General features: G+C 36.9%; 1 protein-coding gene across 6 annotated transcripts in view; it reads right to left on the bottom strand.

Annotated features, from left to right (window-relative positions):
• myo7aa (myosin VIIAa) overlaps nucleotides 1-19,998 on the bottom strand; it is a 75,162-nt gene that overhangs the window by 28,221 nt on the left and 26,943 nt on the right. For all 6 annotated transcript variants that reach the window (XR_008602367.1, XM_055012529.1, XM_055012531.1 and 3 more), the window contains 15 exons: nucleotides 18,381-18,565; nucleotides 17,005-17,126; nucleotides 15,937-16,079; nucleotides 15,057-15,170; nucleotides 14,650-14,718; nucleotides 13,884-13,968; nucleotides 13,128-13,204; nucleotides 12,786-12,905; nucleotides 12,146-12,288; nucleotides 11,566-11,776; nucleotides 10,680-10,815; nucleotides 9,483-9,589; nucleotides 4,968-5,105; nucleotides 3,779-3,937; nucleotides 1,787-1,879 (listed from right to left, as the gene is read on the bottom strand). Coding sequence is in view for 5 of the 6 variants with exons in the window: in XM_055012529.1 (XP_054868504.1) it covers nucleotides 1,787-1,879; nucleotides 3,779-3,937; nucleotides 4,968-5,105; nucleotides 9,483-9,589; nucleotides 10,680-10,815; nucleotides 11,566-11,776; nucleotides 12,146-12,288; nucleotides 12,786-12,905; nucleotides 13,128-13,204; nucleotides 13,884-13,968; nucleotides 14,650-14,718; nucleotides 15,057-15,170; nucleotides 15,937-16,079; nucleotides 17,005-17,126; nucleotides 18,381-18,565 (1,902 nt within the window). In the remaining variant the exon portion in view is untranslated. The remainder of the gene's footprint in view (nucleotides 1-1,786; nucleotides 1,880-3,778; nucleotides 3,938-4,967; nucleotides 5,106-9,482; nucleotides 9,590-10,679; nucleotides 10,816-11,565; nucleotides 11,777-12,145; nucleotides 12,289-12,785; nucleotides 12,906-13,127; nucleotides 13,205-13,883; nucleotides 13,969-14,649; nucleotides 14,719-15,056; nucleotides 15,171-15,936; nucleotides 16,080-17,004; nucleotides 17,127-18,380; nucleotides 18,566-19,998) is intronic.

Here is a 19,998-nt window from a genome sequence, read left to right as displayed (position 1 = left end):
TTTAAAGTGTCAAGTAAGTAAAGAATCCACTTATACTGTTTTTAAAATCTTCTTTTCTGGCATTAAAACTAAACTGAGTCACTGCATTAGATCAACCTCTTTAGTTGTGTTGATTTCATTGGTGAAACATTTAAACTTGTAGAGTTTAATATAATTTTTTTCGATGTAAAAATCAACTCCTTGATCTAAAACCTCTGTTTTAGATTTTTACTCATTTTTTGGAAAATATTTACAAGAATTTCTTGCCAAATTTGTTTTTTTTTGTTTTTTTTGTTTTTTTTAAATAAAACTTTTAAGGGAAACTTTTAAGGAATTATTGGAATTTTCTTCCTGAAGGTTTTGCAAATTTTCAGAAATTTGGGGATTTTTTTTGCTGAATTTTTGGATTTTTTTCCAGACAAGGAAACAATATTTTTTGGTGCCTGTAAATGAGGAGAACAGGAGGATTAATGCTGAGACAAAATGTAAACTGTTGACAGTTTAATTTATGTTCAGCTTAATTTAGTTTCTTGAAGGTTTATTAGAAAATGGACGGATGTTCTTGTTTTCTTGTCAGAATATTTCGATTCCAAAGTGTCGCTGCTTTTTTGTTGTTTTTTTTTAAAAGTAAAATCGTTCTGTTGTCCACTACATGCTGTAAACGAACACCTGATGAAACTTTAAACTATTCACAGAGAAATAAAATGTCAAAATAATCTTCTAATTCATCTCAACGTAAACAAAGGTTGTGTTTAAAGGTGTGGAATCAGATAAACTCTGTCATCAGATCATCAACAGAAGCATCAGCGGTGGAAAGTTAAAGTTTAGACAGGAGACGTTCTGCAGGACAAAACAAACTGAGATAAAACATCACCAGCAGCGTCGCCATGGAAACCAGCCAACAGACCAATATGTGACCTCACTGGGCGGGAAAACAAAACATTGTTGTTAAAAACACACACGTCAGTCCAGATGTGACTGGAAACAAGCTCAGTAGTGGATGGACTGGTTCATTCCCAGTCACTGGTTAATTAGTGTTGAAGGTTAATTACAATCATCAGTCCTCCAACTGTTCACTAATCTAAATTTCTAACGAGCCAATCAGGCGGCAGCAGCATGAAGCACTGAAAGAGCTTCAGCTGTTCAGTGGTTAAAACCTCTTAGACAGGAAGTGGATCTGAGTCAGTTCATATTCAAGAAAAACAACATTTTCCTCCATAATAAACACTTCACTAAACCAGTCCATCTGTAATCTTATTCTGCATCCTGCACCGACTCTAGAAGCTTCAAACGACTGCAACTGTTTTATCTACAAACAAGTCAGAAAATGTTTTATAGACGAGCCGTTTGTTCTTCTGTTTAATTCTGACACCAAACATCAACTTCCTGTTAGAACAACAGTCAGAACATCTACTAACTGGACAATAAACCAGATCGCAAGATGTTCCACCAACATGAAGACGAGTTCAGAGTCAGCAGATCAGAGTTCTACTGATCAGGAGGTCTGTAGCGTCAACGCTAACAAACAAACAAACAGACATGTGTCATCACATCAGAATCCTCCAGAAGCTCCAGCTGTCTCAGAGTCTGTCGTTCTCATATTGGTCCAGTTGGTTTGATGTTTGGAAACGAGCCGTAGAGACAATAAAGACGTTAAAAAAATGAAAGTAAAATGTGGATTTTCTTCCACTGAAACATCACGTTTACAAATATAATTAAAAAGACGATACTGATGAAATCCTGAGTAACCGTCTGTTATCGTTTCATCTCCTATCAGCTATAAAAGTCTACTCTACTGCAGGTTCACCTTGAGGAAGATTTTGGTTTTTCCCATCTGCCAGTCGTCGTCTCTGCCGAGTACAGCTTCAGCGATCCTCTGACAGGTTCCCCTCAGATCCTCCTGAACAACAAACAACAACAAACACGGATAAATTAACACAAAGTACGTTTATAACCGCAGTATTTACAGACATTAAAGTAGGATTACAGAGTCTGTATTTAGAGACAGCAATGATTTAGACAGAAAAGTTAATATCAGCAGGTTAACAACAATGATGAAGACTTCTTGTTAATGTTTCTTGAGACGTTTATGGGACAGAACGAGACAATTTATAGGATTTAGTTTTTTCCCCCCGACCTTCCTGATTGGGTCACCCTCCAGCTCCCCTCCACCTCTAACCAACCAGACACAGCAATCACCACACCTGCAGACTATATACCTGCAAGCATGTTCTTAGTCAGGGTGGCTGGTATCTGTGACCAGTCAGCCCTGGTGCCTCTGTTATATTGTTAGTATTTCTGTGATGTCTTTTGGTCTGTAGATACTCCTGGTGGTTCTACAGACACTTCGGGTTTCTGTTGGCAGCTGCTACTTTGGTGTGGAGCCTCAGGTAGCAGTCCGCTAACTTAGGGAGAAGCTATTCGTTGTTGAATCGTCGTGAACTGTGTGTTCAGTGTGTGAGTGTGAGGCACCAGTTTGGTTTAGTTCGTTTTGTACATGATTGTATTAGTTTCTGTTACTTGTGGTGGGTGTTGCTGTTGTACTTGGCTAAGGAGTTTAGTTACTTTGTTTGTGTTTAGATAGTTTTGAATCTCTGTTAGCCTTCGTTTTGTTATATTCTGTTCTTTGATTTAGTAACACTCATCAGTCTTGTGTTCTTTATTATCACTATTATGTTCCATTTGCTACTAAGCAATAAATTCATCTACCTGAACCAATAACACTCTGGTTATTTTGTTGCATCCAGCCAACCCCTAGAGGCTCTAAGTTATTTTATAGTTTTCTGATCTTTAACACATCACATAAAAACACCAAAACCATAATAATCTTCTGAGTATCTGAAGTCTGATCTGTTAAATTAATCTGAGTCATAAACTCTGAGTCGAGTCCAAAAAATATATTGAAACACAGAATTTCTTTTTTATTATAAATGAAAATAAGATTTAATGAACCGTCTTTAAAGATTTCTGTCTTCAGTAGGAACCAATGACAGTGCAGATGGGGGACGGAATAGAGAGACGGACCAAGTGTTTGTTCACAATAAGTAAGACTTTGTCAGTTTAATGTTTCCATAAATGTAACATTTTATCTGTCGAAACATGATGTGCAGCTGTGATAAATAATTATTTAAATTTACTAAGTAAACATAACACACCTTAAAAACATCCCAGAATTTAACTTTGCTATTAGTCTGATGCATTTTTCTGTTTTTTTTCAGTCCCACTTTGACCTGGAGGTTTCAGAGGAAACAGAAACGGATCCAAAGAAAACTTTCATCCGCAGGAAGTTTTAGTGAAAGAAATCAGAGCTCAGCGTTTAAAAATCTACTTTCAAAAAGAAAAAAAAATACTTTGGACACTGGAACTTCTTCTAACTACTATAAATATTAATATTTTACAGTAAAACATTCAACACGAAGAATCTATTTTGGGTTCAGCTGAATAAACTAATGAGGAAAACGATTAAAGTTCCTCTGCTGATCTCTGCTTTCAGAAACACTACGACACGTCAGACTGGAAATAAACACCTAAACAAACAAGCTTCTTTAAATCACTTCTTTTAAACCACTTTTATGTGAAGTTGACTTTTAGCTTTAGTTCTTTTGTGTGACGTCGTCTTTAATTTTTTCATTTCTAACGTCAAACTTCCTTAGTTTGATACGCGTCGTAATCTAGTCAATTATTCACCTGTTATTCCCATTTTTACTATTTATCGTCTCTGTTTGACTGTTCTGTGAATGTTGTTCTTCAGGCTGCTGTATAAATAAAGTTATTATTGTTGTTGTTTATTATTGTTTACCTGTTTGTACGCAGGTTTGACTCCAGGCATCAGGACTCTGTAGCGATCCACAAACTCCACGAAGGTGTAACGGATGGGATAACCGGCTCTACGGATACGAATGGTCTCCATCATCCCAGAATACCTCAGCTGACGCACACACAGCTCCCGGTCAAACAACTACACACATACACACAAACACATAAACATCAGATTCAATGTTCACATAACCAGGAACCAAACCTTCTATTTTCATTTATTATTTCTAGAAATCTCACTGCTGACTGGTTTTCTGTTGATGAAGTTTAACATCAGCAACGTTTTTCTATCTTTTCTCTGGATTATTAATAAAACAACGTTCGTTTGTCTTCACTGATCTGATGAATAAAACTGGAAATGATGAAAATTCCATGATGAGAAAGTGGACAAAAACTGGAATTTATTTATTAGAAAACTGATGTTATTTATTGTGAAGGAAAATTTAATGTTTACATTTAAATGGATCCATTTTATTCTGAAAAGTCATGTTAGAGACACGAGAAAAGAAAGAAAGAAAGAAAAAGAAAGAAATGAAAGATAGAAAGGAAAGAAAGAAAGAAGAAAGAAAGAATGAATACAGAAATACAGAAAGAAAAAGAAGACCAGAAAGAAAGATAAAAAAGAAAAGGAGAAGGACAGAAAGAAAGAAAAAAACAAGAAAAGAAAGGTCATTTTGTTTGATCTTCTCGTGTTTATGCAGAAAATAACAAACTCTATTTAACATCTGATGAAAAACAGTTAAATAAAGTTAGAAACACATAAAAGTATCTGAATTTAAACTAAAAACTTTATTTCTCCACTTAAATCCTGAAACAGTCTCTGGTAGTTAGAATCAACTCAGGACTTCTAATTAACTGGAGCAGAAAAAAGTGTTTTAATGAATTTTAATGTTGTTTACTGCAACATATCAACTAATAACTGACAATATAACTCATTTAAACTGTCTCTGTACATTAAGTTACCTCAGATCTACTGTTTTCAGACACGTTTACGTTATTTTAACTATCAAACACAATAATTAACTGAACAAAACTAAGAAATGTTTTCCTCCAACTGGCTTCAGAGTCTGTCGGTTTAGTTTTACAATCTATGAGACACATTTTCAGCTAAATCCCTAAAACAAACCCTAATCTATAATCAGTTCTACCAGCAGACAGAACCAGAGACTCACCATGGGCTTCTTGTACTCGTTGGGTTTGATGCATCGAACAAAGAACGGCTGACAGACGCTCAGAGTTCTCATCAGCAGCTCCAGAGATCTCTTAAACTGACTGCTGAGAGTCGGAGAACGTTTCCTGGTTTCTGCCCCCTGAAAACACACACACACACACACACACACACACACACACACACACACACACACACACACACACACACACACACACACACACACACACACACACACAGTTAAACAGCAGAGAAAGTTTCAGGGTCAAACAATGACGACTCGTTTGTTCTTCCTGAGTTCTGACACAAACGTTTTTCCTCTTTCTCTTAATACAAAAGTGTTTTTGAGGCTGACGCTGCAACTTCATACTTAAAATATACCTATATAGAGTCGAATAGGGGCTGCTGCTATTAATTAATTTATTAAAAATTCACCAGTAGCTACACATGAAGCAAAAAAGACAAATATTTCCTTGTTTCAGCTCATTGAATGTGATGATATTATAGTTTTGTTCATGAAATACGACATTTAATTGATTATTTCTGGGCTGATGCTGCAGTTTAATACTTTAGAAAGTGTAATTAGAGCAGAAAATGTGTCAAATAATGGAGATATCATCACATAACTGACTGGAAATTCACCTGCAGCTATTTTCACAACAAAACAACAAATATGTGCTGGTTGCAGCTTCTATAACACCAGGTTTTATTGCTTTTCTTCATTAAATAAAACAGCATTTTGGGGCTGAAACTGCAGCTTCACACTTTAAAAAGCGTACACAGAGAAACACCTGAGCCAAAAGTAAATTATGTGACTGAAACTTCACCTGTAGCTGTTTTAAGAGTAAAAAATGATTATTTGAGCACGTTCCAGCTTCTAAAATGTGAGAATTTGATGCCTTTGTCCAAAAAATAACATAATAAACTGCATATTTTGAGATATTTTAAGGTTTGTTAAATCAAATAATCAATCTAAACGAATCTGTCAGGTTGTGGGAAACTTTTTCTCATATTTTTCTATCTATTTTTTTAACTGTTCAACTAACTGATCAATCTGACTCAAGTTCAGGTTAGCTGGAGACGAAATTAACATTTAAGGTGGCTCAGTTTTGAACACTTAAATATATATTAACCAGAGATAATTTAAAATAACAATAAAACACTGTGGTAGTGTCTGGAGAAGGTCGTATGATTTGTATCAAGTATAAAAACATAGTAATGGTCGGTCAAACTGTTTTCTTACCGGGAGTCGAAGCTTGATACAGGAGAGCTAGCTAGCATTAGTTCCGTTAGCTCCGAGACGCTTTAGCCTAGCTTAGCACAGACGTTAGAAACAATGAAAGCAGCTAGCCTAGCTCCATCAAAGCTGCCTTATTTACACTATGCATGTGTGCATTTAATACACGCAGAGCTACAAACCATAGCACTGTTTTTAGGTTGTCGTTAAACTGCCTACAGACGCTGTTTATCGACTGGGACAGAACCCCGCTAGCTTAGGAGGTGTTACAGTGTATTCTGTTACCGGTAAAATCTGGTGACCTGCTCTGAACGGCTGCGGTGCCAAACCGTCACAAAACAGGAAATAAATCAAAAAGTGAGACAACAAAGATTTCCGACTAGCTAACGAACAAGATTAGAAACAAACGTTACATTTACAAACAATTTCCAATATACAAACTACACTATTTAATAAATTCAAATAAGCCGACCCACTCCGTTGCGTGTTTTATTTTTGAAATATTTGCCGGAATTATGGTTATTGAAATATTTCGTCTTTACACTGTTTGCTGCCCTCCTATGGTCACGGTCAGGTACTACACCATTAAAATCAATTTGTGGGTAGAACAACATTAAAGTAATATTTATGTCATTTTAGTGGTTCGACGACACCGTTTGTGTCCCTGATGTTACGGTGTGTTTTGTTACCTGTAAAATTCTGTGACCCGCACGCTTTTGCCTGTTTTATTTTGAAAGTGTTTCCCGGAACAATGCTTATGGAAATGTTTCTCTCTTTACATTATTTGCTGCTCTCCTGTGGCCACAGTTTGGTACTGCAACGCTAAAATCAATTCGTTCATACAACAAAACTAGTATTTCTTTATGTAATATCTGTGGTTCCGAGATAGGATTTGCGTCATTACTATAAACAGAAGTATTAGTAAACTCAAGACTGGTTTTAAATATACTTTTGTTGTCTAAAATATACTGTTGCTAACGTTAGCTTCGTGGCGCTTTAGCCTAGTGTAGCACAAATTTGAAAACGGAGAAAACAGCTAGCCAGTCTTACTTACATCATATATTTATGTATTTAGCATAAACTGATTTTTAAATAAAATAAAGAACTAACATGGCATCATTTTAGCTCTTAATTATGCTGCTTACAGACGCTGTTCATGTACCGATAGCTTCCCTGGTGTTACGGTGTGTTTTGCTACCTGTAAAATGTGGGACCGGAGACCAACTAGTCAAGTTAGCCCGAGGAAAAAGAAAGCACTTCTGGTTCCTGTTTTCAAAATAAAACCACTATTTATACTTGTAAATTTTATTTTATTTATTTGAACTGGACATGGTGGTGCACAACTTTAATTTTTGTATCAAAATTGTAGATTGAAAGACTGAAATAATTATTTATTATTGTCAAGCTGAACCATGTAGTTTTATGGCATGATTTCAAAAATTAAAGTCAATTTTGTGAGTTGGGAATAAATAAAAAAATAAATCTTAATGGTTTCATGTGTAAAACTATCTGATAATGCAAAACTCTGTATTATTTTATCTGCATTTGTTTTAAAGTAAAATGTAAAGATTTCATTCACATTTACAATTCACTACCAACATAAAAAATAAAACTTTTTTGGCATAACACAGGTAGGAAAGAAGAAGAAATAATAATATAAAATGTATGTCAAAAGGGAAATAATAATAGTTAATAATATTTAAATATTTGTAATGTTAAAAATATTAACTGTATATAATATTTTTATTGTTTTAATGAACACAATGAGTAATTTATTTGTGTAATTTTATTTTCTATTGTTAATGCATGGCATGTATTATTTGTGCATTATTGATATTTGTGTTTTTCTTATCTTTAACATACATCTATTATCTTGTCTCATTCAGTTTTGTTGTGCATCAGTCTCTAAATCTGTTTTTTTAACATCTGGTGTTTTGCTTCTAAAGCACTCTGAAGTGAATTTAATTTGTTTACAAAGTGTCGTATGAATAAAAACTGGCTGCCTGATTCATGACACATTAACAGAATAATATACTAATAACACTATTGATTAAAGAAGCTAAATAAACCAATATGAACTTGATCAATTTAATAATTTTGAATTATGTATTTGTTGTAGTTCCTGGTTGTGGCCACTAGAGGGAACTAAGCACTCATTAGTTTTGTTTAATTACATTAATACCTTTTAAAACTGATATTTATTAAACCAATGAACATTTAAGTGTTGGATAAATGATACAGCTTTTTGAAAACATTAGAAGTTGTAAATATCAGGTTTGTTTTGTAAAAAGTCGCAAATATCCAGAACAGACTAAAGACATTCATGATCCTAATGCAACAGGAAATGTGACAAAAATGACGATAAAACATGACGTCAGAGATGATGAACGAGATGAAAAACGCTAAAGAGGTGAATGGATGGAGGTTTATTGTTTTGTGCTGCCTGGGATGTATTTTATTGTTACCTTGGGAAGAGCTGAAGCAGACGAAGCTACAGAACTATCAGCAGAGAAACACAGAGACTGGAGAGAAGCAACACACTGACATGCAAGAAGCACACAAACACACACACACACACACACAAAGAGGGAAGACAAAGAAAACAACGATGATACATTTAAACTGCACATTACTGAGAAACATGCGAGTTAAAAAGGAAAAACCAGCAGAAGAGTAAGAAGTAAACAGCTGGAAATGGTTTTATTCTCAGTTTAATCGCTGATCTCTTTTAGTCATTTTATCATTCTGTTAATATTTACATATTTTTGAGCAGCTGTAAAGTGTTGTTTGTGAATCAAAACACCATGCTGATGTTCAAACGCAGTGATTCTGGAATTTTAAATAGTCTATCTATCTATCTATCTATCTATCTATCTATCTATCTATCTATCTATCTATCTCTCCATCTATATCCATCCATCCATCAACTGGACCCAGATTACAGCTTCAGTAATTTAAAGGAGCTTCTCGTTAAACTGCAATCAAAGTAGATTTTTATACTTTATACTATGACTTTTTATTCCACTAAGGTTTCATATGTGGAAAATTTTTCCAGTACCAAGAAAAATTTGTCATTTTAATGACATCACAGTGAGCAGGAACCAGTGGGCGGGGCCTATGGGGGAAACACTACTGCACATGTGCAGTGGGACACAACCAGGAAGTTAGAAAACTGCTTCCTTCTCCTCCATACGTCCATGTTTGATGATTTGTGTGTGTGTGTGTGTGTGTGTGTGTGTGTGTGTGTGTGTGTGTGTGTGTGTGTGTGTGTGTGTCCGTTACCATGGCGACGTCAGCCTGGAAGATCTGCTTGATGAACTTGTTTTTGGACGAGTGAACCAGCTGGATGATGTCACCGTATAAAGTATCTCGATTCTTCTCCAGGAAACCTTCAACACAAACAGTTTTACATCAAGAACGCAGTAAATAAACCAGCGGTGGAGAGTAACTGAGTACATTTACTCAAGTACTGTTCTTAAGTCTTAATGTATTTAAACTTGAGTATTTCTGTTTTAAACATGGTGCTTTATACTCCACTGTTGTAGTTATTAGTTTTGTGTTGGTTTAAGATTTTAACATTACAATCGATAATAGATAAAATCAGTGATTTCCAGACATTTTAATGTAGTCAATGATGGCTCTGAGCTGTTAGCTGGTCTAATAAATAGTGATTCCTGCATAAAATGTGTCATGACTTCAGTTAAATAATCGTAATTATCCAAAACTGTAACAGCAAAACTAAGGATTAACGAATAGTACAGAAAATTATATCAGTTTGTGTACAAAATCTTCACTTTTTTTCTTATTATACTCTCTAATTAAACATTCCTCTACCACTAAACTAGCAAACTGTATATAAAGGTAATTAAAAGGCTGTTGAGATGCATCATTACTAACATTTTACTGCAGAACTGGTACTTTTAACATGATACTTTTGCTAATAATACTCATATATTTCCACCTAAATAAAATTTTGCATACAAGACATTAGTTGTAATGAACTGTATGTACAAACATCATGATGCTGCCACCACCATTTCTAACATTATGATGCTGCCACCACCATGCTTCATGTCATGATGCTGCCACCACCATGCTTCATGTCATGAAGTAATGTGCCACCAAAACAGCTCCAACATTTACAGAAGTGCTCGATTTATGGGTTTTTCCTTCTGAAAAAGTTTGTCTGGATGTGGTAATGTTGTGTTATATTTCCACCTAAATATAATTTTGCAAGCAAGACATCAGTTGTAATGAATTATATGTACGAACTACAGATGTCTGCAGTTAATAAGAAGAAAAAGCTCTAAAATAATCAAGTATTTTCACAAATAAACTGTCTGAACTGTTTATCTGAGCCACATGAACAATAAAACCAGAGGGAAACACATAAATGTCTTTGACCTGATGAACACTAACAGGGACATTTTATTTTCCACCGACTGCAGGTTTGAACGACGTGTTTTAAGCGACTCTGACCTCTCGTCTCGTAATAAACGACTCCAGCGAAGTGTTGGATCCCAAACTGAGTCTCGTAGTTGTTCTTTGGTGGGATGTAGTTGGTGTTGAGTTTGTGCTGAAAGTTCAGTTTGTTCAACATCGTGGTGTCGGTGCCCTGCAGGAGACGCACAATGACAAAACAACACAACAACAATGTAGATCAGTAGCAGCGGAAACAAGAAACTAGACATTTAATGACCTGTTAACCTCTGAACATCCACCTTTCCTTTAACTAAAGGAAGTTGGAAGAACTTTGCTGGTTTCATTTACAGCCATGTAATGCATATGAAGCAACTGTTGCTGCTATGTTGTTGGTATCTAAAATGATTTATACCAATAGAGTTGGGAGTCTTTCTGGTTTCAAATGACGCAAAATGGGCCGATACCATTTAAAATCCAGTTTCAGGATTTAAGGTGTTGCTAGAAAACATTTATTTATTTGGACATCAAGCAGCTAATCAACTGTAGGATGAAATATTCAGAGAACAGTTCATTTCGTCACCATAGAGAACTCTTCTGATGTTTAGCTAGTGTATGTTTCTCATCAAAGTGTTGATACATTCAGACTTTTTGTATGCTTATTATCATTTCTAATTCTCTTTTTTATTGCAAAATACCAGCATGTTTTCACACCTTATGTCTTTTTTCAACATGATTGTAGGTCATTTTGCACATTATTCTCCTTACGGTTCTTAAATGTAACATGTGAGCTGCTGGATAAACTGATCTTCAGGAAGTAAAATAGTTTAGAAAATTCTTGAAATGGTTTCTCTGTTCTGTCTCTATCTGGTTGATGGTCGACTGGTTTTAAACTCTGACTTTAGAGGGAACAGAAACCAGCAGAGTCCAGCTTCTGGGTTCGAACCTTCGGGAACTTGCTCTCCTCGTCGATGAGCGAGATGATGTTCATGGGTTTGATGGCGATCATGTCCAGGGCGTCCTGGTTGTCGGTGAACTCTATGTGCTGCCAGTTGATGTGCTCCAGGTTGTATTCCTCCTGCTCCAGCTTGAAGACGTGACGGACGAAGAACTGCTGAAGGTTCTCATTGGCGAAGTTGATGCAGAGCTGCTCAAAGCTGCAGGAAAGAAGGAGGACGAGAAGAAGAACTGGTTAGGAGAAGGAAGCATCTCAGCCAACACAAAAAAACACTTTTTCATAGTTTTGATAAATTTGTTGTAATAGGTCAGAGATTATTGCATTTACTTGTAATCACACCCAGAAAAGAAGAAGTAAATCTAGAAATGAGATGGCACAAGGGTCATGTTTCCACTTTCTCCACGGACTAAGAACTTTTGGAGGAAGTTGGTTTGTATCCAGGGTCTAAACTAAGTTGGAGGTAAGTACTTTCTGAAAGTTCAAGGGTTAGGGTTGGATGTTCCTGCTACTAAAAGTTCTGGGTTCTTTGGGTGGAAATGCAGAATGACTGACTGTGTTTGTGTTTTACCTGTTGACAGTGAAGTTCTCGAAGCCGAAGATGTCCAGCAGACCGATGGAGCGTCGCAGAGCTTTGGGTTGTGAAGACGGAGGCTTGTAAATGGCTGCATTGATCTTCTCCACGATCCACACAAACAACCGGCCGTAAATACCCTGAACACACAAAATACAGGTCAACATTCATCACTTTAAAGGTTCCATGTGGAGGTTTTTACCTCTAGTAATGTTAAGAAGGCTTTATAATGTGTGGCTTCTTGCTTTGTTTGTGCACGAAACACATTACAACTAATACAGTGGCGATAAAAAGTATTCTTTCATGTCAAATTTCTACAAAATAATTTCAATTCATTAAAAATACCAAACATAATTAAGTAATTGAAAAATAACCCCTTCATATCATCATGATGCTGCCACCACCGTGCTTCATATCATCATGATGCTGCCACCACCGTGCTTCATATCATCATGATGCTGCCACCACCGTGCTTCACATCATCATGATACTGCCACCACCGTGCTTCACAGTGGGGATGGTGTATTTGTGATGATGTGCAGCTAATACAGCTCGAAAGACGACATCTCAGAGTTCTAAATGATGAGCTGATTAACAAAAGTTATTTCAGGCCTGTTTTTATAGTTCAGTGTTTTACCTTAACAAAAGCGTCCCGGACATCCAGAGCTTGTTCCATGCTGAGTGGAGTAGAGACGGTTTCTCCTCTGGTGATCAGCGTTCGGCTCGTCAGACAGTTCATCAGATCTTTACCGTCCACCTGAAAATGCAGTTTAAGTGTTAGAGTAAAAGTCCTGGTTTAGTCCTCTGACTGATATTGTTTTATATTTAGAGTATTACTAGTGAAGCATCAGCATGTGATTATTAGTGTAACTAAAGTCATTAGATAAAAGTAGTGGAGAGAAATTAGAACATTTGCCACTGAAATGTTATGAAGTAGATGTATAAGGTTGCATAAAATGGAAATATTTGTGTGCGTTACCTCCAGCAGAGTTGCAGCGGTGGTCAGGTGAGCGCTGTGAACGACCTCACAGGCATCCAGGTTGTCATAGGTACGAGCTGCAGGGTCAAATGTTTAGAGTCGAGACAGTCTTTTTGTTAGTTTGCACACAATAAACAATAAAATACCAACAAAAAGTAACAAAACAATCAACAAAATCAGTGTGCAGATAACAGATTTAACTAAAATTGGTAAATAACTGTGCTTTATAATATCAGACATATAATGTAGTAGAACAAAACTAGAAATGCTGCAAAAATTCAGCTTTGTGACCAGATACAATATTCATTTATTCCTGTTTCTGTTATAGATACTTCATATTTTAATACTTGCTGTATTTGCATTTTTACTATACATAGAGGTGTGTTTGTGTTTGCTTGTAGAGCCTTATGCATTGCTGTAAATAAAAATACAGACGAAAACAATTTCGTCAGCCCTCAATTGCGTCTGTAAGTTTTCATTTTCAGGCTGCAGTAGAATTCATTCAGTTAGATTGTAAAAAAATACATTTATCAACAATGCTGAAAAAAGGGTTCATAAGAAAATCACCCTAAAACTATAAAAGACAAGAGATGTTGGTGTAAAATCATACACATCTAGAAACAAACATGGCTACAGGAAACCAAGAACCATTGAAGACTGAACTGGGAAACATTCCTGAGCATCGATGAACATTATGAGGAATAAATAGTTTCCAGATGTGGCTGAACAACTTCATCAAATATATTTTCACTTCACCTTCATATCTGAGGTTCCCCATGTGTAATATGGCCGCCAGCAGTTTAGAAATCTCCCAGTTCTCCTTGTCAGTGAACATGAGAACCTGATAAGAACAGAGGAATGGAAAACATTCATCAGCTTTAAGTGTATTTCAAATAAAAGGCAAAGTGAGGACAGTAAACCTGTCCCTAATGACCTGAGGGCTCTGGATGCTTCATATGGAGATAATAATAATAATTTTGGTCCATTCGGTGTTTTGGAGACCAGGAGTCAGATTTTGAACTCTATCCTCTGACTAACAGGAAGCCAGTCTTAGTGATTTGAGCTTCCTGGTGTTAGGTAGGACTTTGGCAGCAGCGTTCTGGATCAGCTGTTTGATTGATTTCTTGTTAAGACCTGTAAAGACACCATTACAATAATCTGACCTACTGAAAATAAATGCATGAACAAGTTTCTCTGCATCTTTTCTAGACAGGAAACCTTTGATTCTACAGCATTCTTCAGGTGGTAATAGGAAGATTTAGTGACGGCTTCAAGTGGTTGTTAAAGTTCAGGTCTGAGTCGATAATGACACCGAGGTTTCTGGTTTGATTTGTAACCTTTAGTGACATGGAGAAAGGGTGGGCACTGATCTTTGACCTTTCATTTCTGGGGCCAAATACAATCACTTCAGTCTTATCTGCATTGAGCTGGAGAAAACTTTGACACATCCACTCATGGATTTGATGGATTTTCTTCCTGAGAGCAAGTAAAGGCCTGTTAAAGACTTTAACTTCATCGGTACCTTCATGGCAGAGCGGATGTTGGAGTACTCCTTCATGTCGTCTCGGCCATCACACACTGTACAGTTACCCTGCAGGGAGATGGAGTCATTTAAAAATGTTGGATTTCTCTCTGTGCTGCTGATATTTTACATCCATCTAACTTATTCTGTTACAGACAGTGGACAAAGCTTGTAAATCAAAATTCCAACTTTCAAAAAAGCGTCTCTGATCCATAGAGGCCGAGGTGGTTCTTGTTGATGTTACAGTTGTGGAGCTGCTACTGGCTGAATTTAGGGACGTTTTTCAGGTGGACATTTTTAAAAATAAACCTAAAGAAAAAACATCTGCATCCAACAGGATAATAATGATTCATTTAGAGACACAGAATGAGCTGAAAACACGATGAGGACATTAAAATGTTGCTCACTATGGTCAGATAGGTGTAGTCGGTGGCTTTACTCAGCTCCAGCTTCTTCTTCTCCTCCACAGTCATACCCTTCAGCATGCAGTAGAAGATGTGGTAGTTTCTCTCATCATAGGCCTGAAGAGAGGAAGGAAATAAAACTAAAGGGTTCACATCATATATAGCCGTACAGGATTCTATAATCTAACAGATGGATCACTAAAATGACTCCAGATGGACCAGAAAAAACACAACAGGTTCATTCAAACAGAAAAATGAGCTTGAAAAATTTCATTATTTTGCAATTCTATCAAATATTAAGGTTGTTATTTAAATACCAGAAGAACAGAATCACAGTTTTTTGGGCTGAGGAGTGTAAACCTTCATTTAATTTGATTTAATTTGATTTTTTTTACAGACATGCCTAGATATCATAAAGCCAAAAAAACCCAAAACAAAACAACCAAACCAAACCATAAACCTAAACTAACATCTGAAAACAACATATTAACCCTCTACATCTCTGTTCATCTCCTATCTTACTGTTTCCTGTTTACTTTTATACATCTTTAGAAACTGCAAGAACACATTTACTTTTCCACATTATTATATGCGTCAAGCCATCTTTTTTTTGTATTATTTTAAAATTGTTCAATAGTTGTACTCATTTTGACATCATCATCCAGAATAACCCATAAATTTATTGGTAACAACGAAACGCCGTAGGTCGAGGACGTCGTAAACCGAGGACTCCCTGTATTTTTACCTTTTTAAGAAAGCCACGGTGAACAGAAACTTGAAGTTGCTTCCAGACTTTCAACCTGCAGTGATAGTTGTTGAGGGTTGGATGATGTGGGAGGAAGCTATTTCCTGTCCTGGTTAAACAGGTGTGATCAGTGTTTACCTGTCGACAGACTCTGGATTTCTCCAGCAGGTATTGTTCGATCTTGGCTCCCTCTATGGCTCCTCTCTTGTTGAAATGGATGTCGATGTATTTCCCAAAACGAGATGAGTTGTCGTTGCGGATTGTTTTTGCGTTGCCGAAGGCTGGAAGAGAAACAGGAAACAGAGATAATGTGGTTTTCATCAAGTTCCACAAGTTGCATGTTTTCAAGAAGACTTACTTAGATAATACCAAAAAAAAAATTTCCTGTTATTGTTTCTGTCTGAAAGGCTCTTTGTAATTCTGTCGTCCATTCATTCTTCCTTGGGTTCATTAGACTCAGCAGGGAGAAGTTTAGAGACATTTGATGCATGTATGGTGGTGTGATGTTTCAGTATAGCTTTTCTCTCAGGTGAGACAGTGCACTGGATCAGAGTGTAAATGATGCCGACATCACACTGGACATAACAGACAGATGTTTTTAGCACCTGTTCAGACATAAACTAACCTGTAAATAATCTGTATAAACACCAGATCACTGGCTCATGCTTTATTATCTCCCAGAATTAACCCAGAACAGTCTTTTTTTCTGACACTTTCTGAAGGATTTGCTGACGAAGAACCAAAATGTATTAATTCCCTGATCAAATTTCCACTTTTATAGTATCATGTCTTGAAATATATCTTTACATTAGACATTGCAGAGTTTGAGGATTTAAATCAGGCAAGCAAGTGATTCCTGCTAATTTTACTTCATATATACAATCAGGTCCATAAATATTTGGACACTGACATAATTTTGAGCATTTTAGCTCTGTGCACCACCACATGGGTAAAATGAAACAACCAAGATGTGCTTTAAGTGGAGATTTTCAGCTTAAATTTGAGAGTATTGACAACCAAATAAGGTGAACAATGGAGGAATTAAATGACATTTTAGATGCACAGTTGCATAATGTTTCTGGTGATTTACTGCACATATAGTAATTTTTGTAAATAGTGTAACTTAAAATGTACATTTTCACAACATATTTCTTTTGGATAATGATGAAATCCATGTTTCCATCTGTTATACGTTCAGACAGCTACCTTCCAGGATGGGGTTGGCCTCCAGGACCTGCTGCTCGATCCAGGAGTGTTGGCCGCTGATGGCTGCCAGGAACTGAAGGATCAGTTTGGTGCTTTCTGTTTTTCCTGCTCCAGATTCTCCACTGTCAAGATATGTGATAAAATGTGAACAGAATGAAGAAAAAGCAACAATTTAGTGTCTTTTGGAAGTTTCTGATGACACAGTTTACATGTTATAAGATTTTCAGTGCATATACACCAATCAGCCACATTAAAACCATTGACAGATGAAGTGTACAACATTGGTTTTCTCATAATAATGTGATGTTTTGCTATGAAACCTTGGGTCCTGGTATTCATCTGGATGTTATGTGACGATCGGCGATGGTTTGTCTGTCTGTTCGAAACATTGCTCGAAAACGGACCAACGGATTTGGATGAAATTTTCAGGGAAGGTCAGAAATGATACAAGGACCACCTGATTAGATTTTGGCAGTGATGCAGCTTATAGTCTGGATCCATGGATTTGTTAAAGATTTCTGTATTATTGCCAGATAGCGGCACGGCATCAATGTAACTATGACAACCAGCGAACACTACGTCAGCTGCCTGCTGACAATCACATGATTACAATCCTACGACAGATCCACCGCTTTGGACTTATCAGGACTTATCTGTCGGAAATCATACAAGGAACAACTGATTAAATTGTGGGGGTGTTTCTGAGTCCCATCAATTCCTGCAAACATATTTAGGTCACACGATTTGGTATCCGTACATAACGCACACATGCATAACACACGCCTGTGCCCAGTGCAGGGTCATTTTGTTTGTGAGTACATCTATATTAAATGGATACATTCTATGTTGCCATAATTTATTCCACAAAATTTTTCAAGATTTCAACTGTGGGAAATGATCCAATGACTGAGCAGCCTTGGCGGAGTACTGTGCTCTCTGAGGGCTTTTCTCGTTTTCTAATGCACCACCTAAGTAAACATTGTTCCAGACCAAGAACACTCCTTTAGGGCAGCAACAGTCCCCCAGCAGGTCAATGTGCTCTATTACACCTCAAAAACTGCTCAAGAACAACCGGGGGAACACAACCAAGAGCTCAAGGAAATAACAAAGCCTCCAAACTCTGATGCCACTAGAGATCCTGAATCTTTGCCCCAACATGTCAGAACTAGTTTTGGTTGCATGAATCCTACGTAAATGTTATACCGGTGGTTTTAATGTTGTGGCTGATGTGTGTATTCTTGCCATTATCTTGCTTTTTGTCATCATAATTCACCTAACAACTCTCTAGTCATACAACAGTTATATTTTTATGTATGTTTGACTCCTACAGATGTGACTTAGTGCAGCTTTCAGGTGCAGTTTGGACTCTTCCTCACCTGATGATGCAGCACTGGTCACGGTTGTTCCTCTGCATGTTGAAGTAACAGTTGTCGGCAATGGCGAAGATGTGTGGCGGCATCTCTCCGATCTTCTTGTTGGTGTAGAGGCGGATCTGGTCGGCCGTGTAGATGGGCAGCAGCTGGTAAGGGTTGACAGCCACCAGGATGGAGCCGGTGTACGTCTGCAGGGGGAGGAAGGGAATTAAAACAGATAAAAGTCTTTAAAGGCTGATGTGATGATGATTGATTGCAAAAACAGTCCAAACTCTGTGACCTTAGCTTCTCAAATGTGAACATTTCCAGTAACAAAAATATTTGCAGCCCTAAAATGAACCCCCATGGAACCAAGAATGAATCCAGATTTTCAGCTCCGATTTGGTCGCTACCAGCACGTCTTATTTCTTGTTTTTGACCAGAGCTGCAACAGTTAATGGGTTAGCTATTGATTATTAAATTATTCACCAACTGGTTTGAAAACCCACTAACTGGAGTCATTTTTTATAGAAAAATTGTCCAAATTCTCAAATTTCAGCTCATCAAATGTGACTATTTTTTGTTTTCTTTATCTCTTCCTTGGACATTTTAAATGGAAATCAAGTCGACTCTAAAGTCAAAAGTCTGTTAAGCACATCCGACTATCTGCTGTTGGGGGAGCGAGCAGCTAGTGGCGCTGGTGGAGGGTAGCTGAGGTGATGTGGGTCTCGAAGCTCAAATGTTGAAGGACGACAACGAGAGCGGATCATTGTGTCGCCACCAGAGAGCAGGCGGCCATGTTGGAAAGAAATCAGCATGCAGCGAGGCCGCAGAGCTGAGTTTGGTTACCGCTGAGCCCAGCAGAGTCGGACCCGTGAAGCATTTGACTCATCCTGCAGAAACACGACACCTTCAGCATTTAAGTGGCCGAACCCACGACTGCTTCAGTTTCAGGTTCATTTCAGCCAACAGTGACAACATATAACATTCAAAACGTGCAACATACATGCATATAGATACAGCTGAAAAGGAAATATGTAGTTGTATAATATATAGTGCTGTTTGCATGGAAGATGTTGCATTAGAGTCAGTCCATCTGAAATCATCACATTTTTATAACAATTTCTGCTCCACCATCTCTGATTTGCTTGATTTTTAAAAAATATTTATGAAGATGTTGGTATAATTTTAACTTGAAATATCAAACACTTAAAAAAAAACACATATTAACTCAATCTCAGCACAAATTTTTACATATTAAAATTTGAGTCTATGTTTGAACAGGAGTATCTCAGGATCTATTAAAGATAAAAGCCTGAAATTTCTGCTGTTATTGCTTATCATATGTCATCATTGTTTTTATCTGGACCACATTGAACGAGGTCCCGATCAAAAACCGGTGAGCTTAGTTGGATCAAACCTTAAACAGATTGTCATACAAAGGCTAAAGACTCTATTAACCTTATTTTTTTGATTTTGGAAAACCATTATTTTTCATATTAGAATGTAAAAATGTGGAGAGCTCAGTGCTTTTTTTGTTGCATCTGGACCACACTGAACCAAGTCCAGATCAAAAACCAGTGAGTGTAGGTGGGTCAGATCTTAAATAGATTGTCAAACAAAGGCCAAAGACTCTATTAAA

Source organism: Amphiprion ocellaris, chromosome 7 (genome assembly GCF_022539595.1).
Source record: "Amphiprion ocellaris isolate individual 3 ecotype Okinawa chromosome 7, ASM2253959v1, whole genome shotgun sequence".
NCBI lineage: Eukaryota > Metazoa > Chordata > Actinopteri > Pomacentridae > Amphiprion > Amphiprion ocellaris.
The sequence above is the reverse complement of the archived record's forward strand: the minus strand, read 5'-3'. Positions and strand labels throughout refer to the sequence as shown.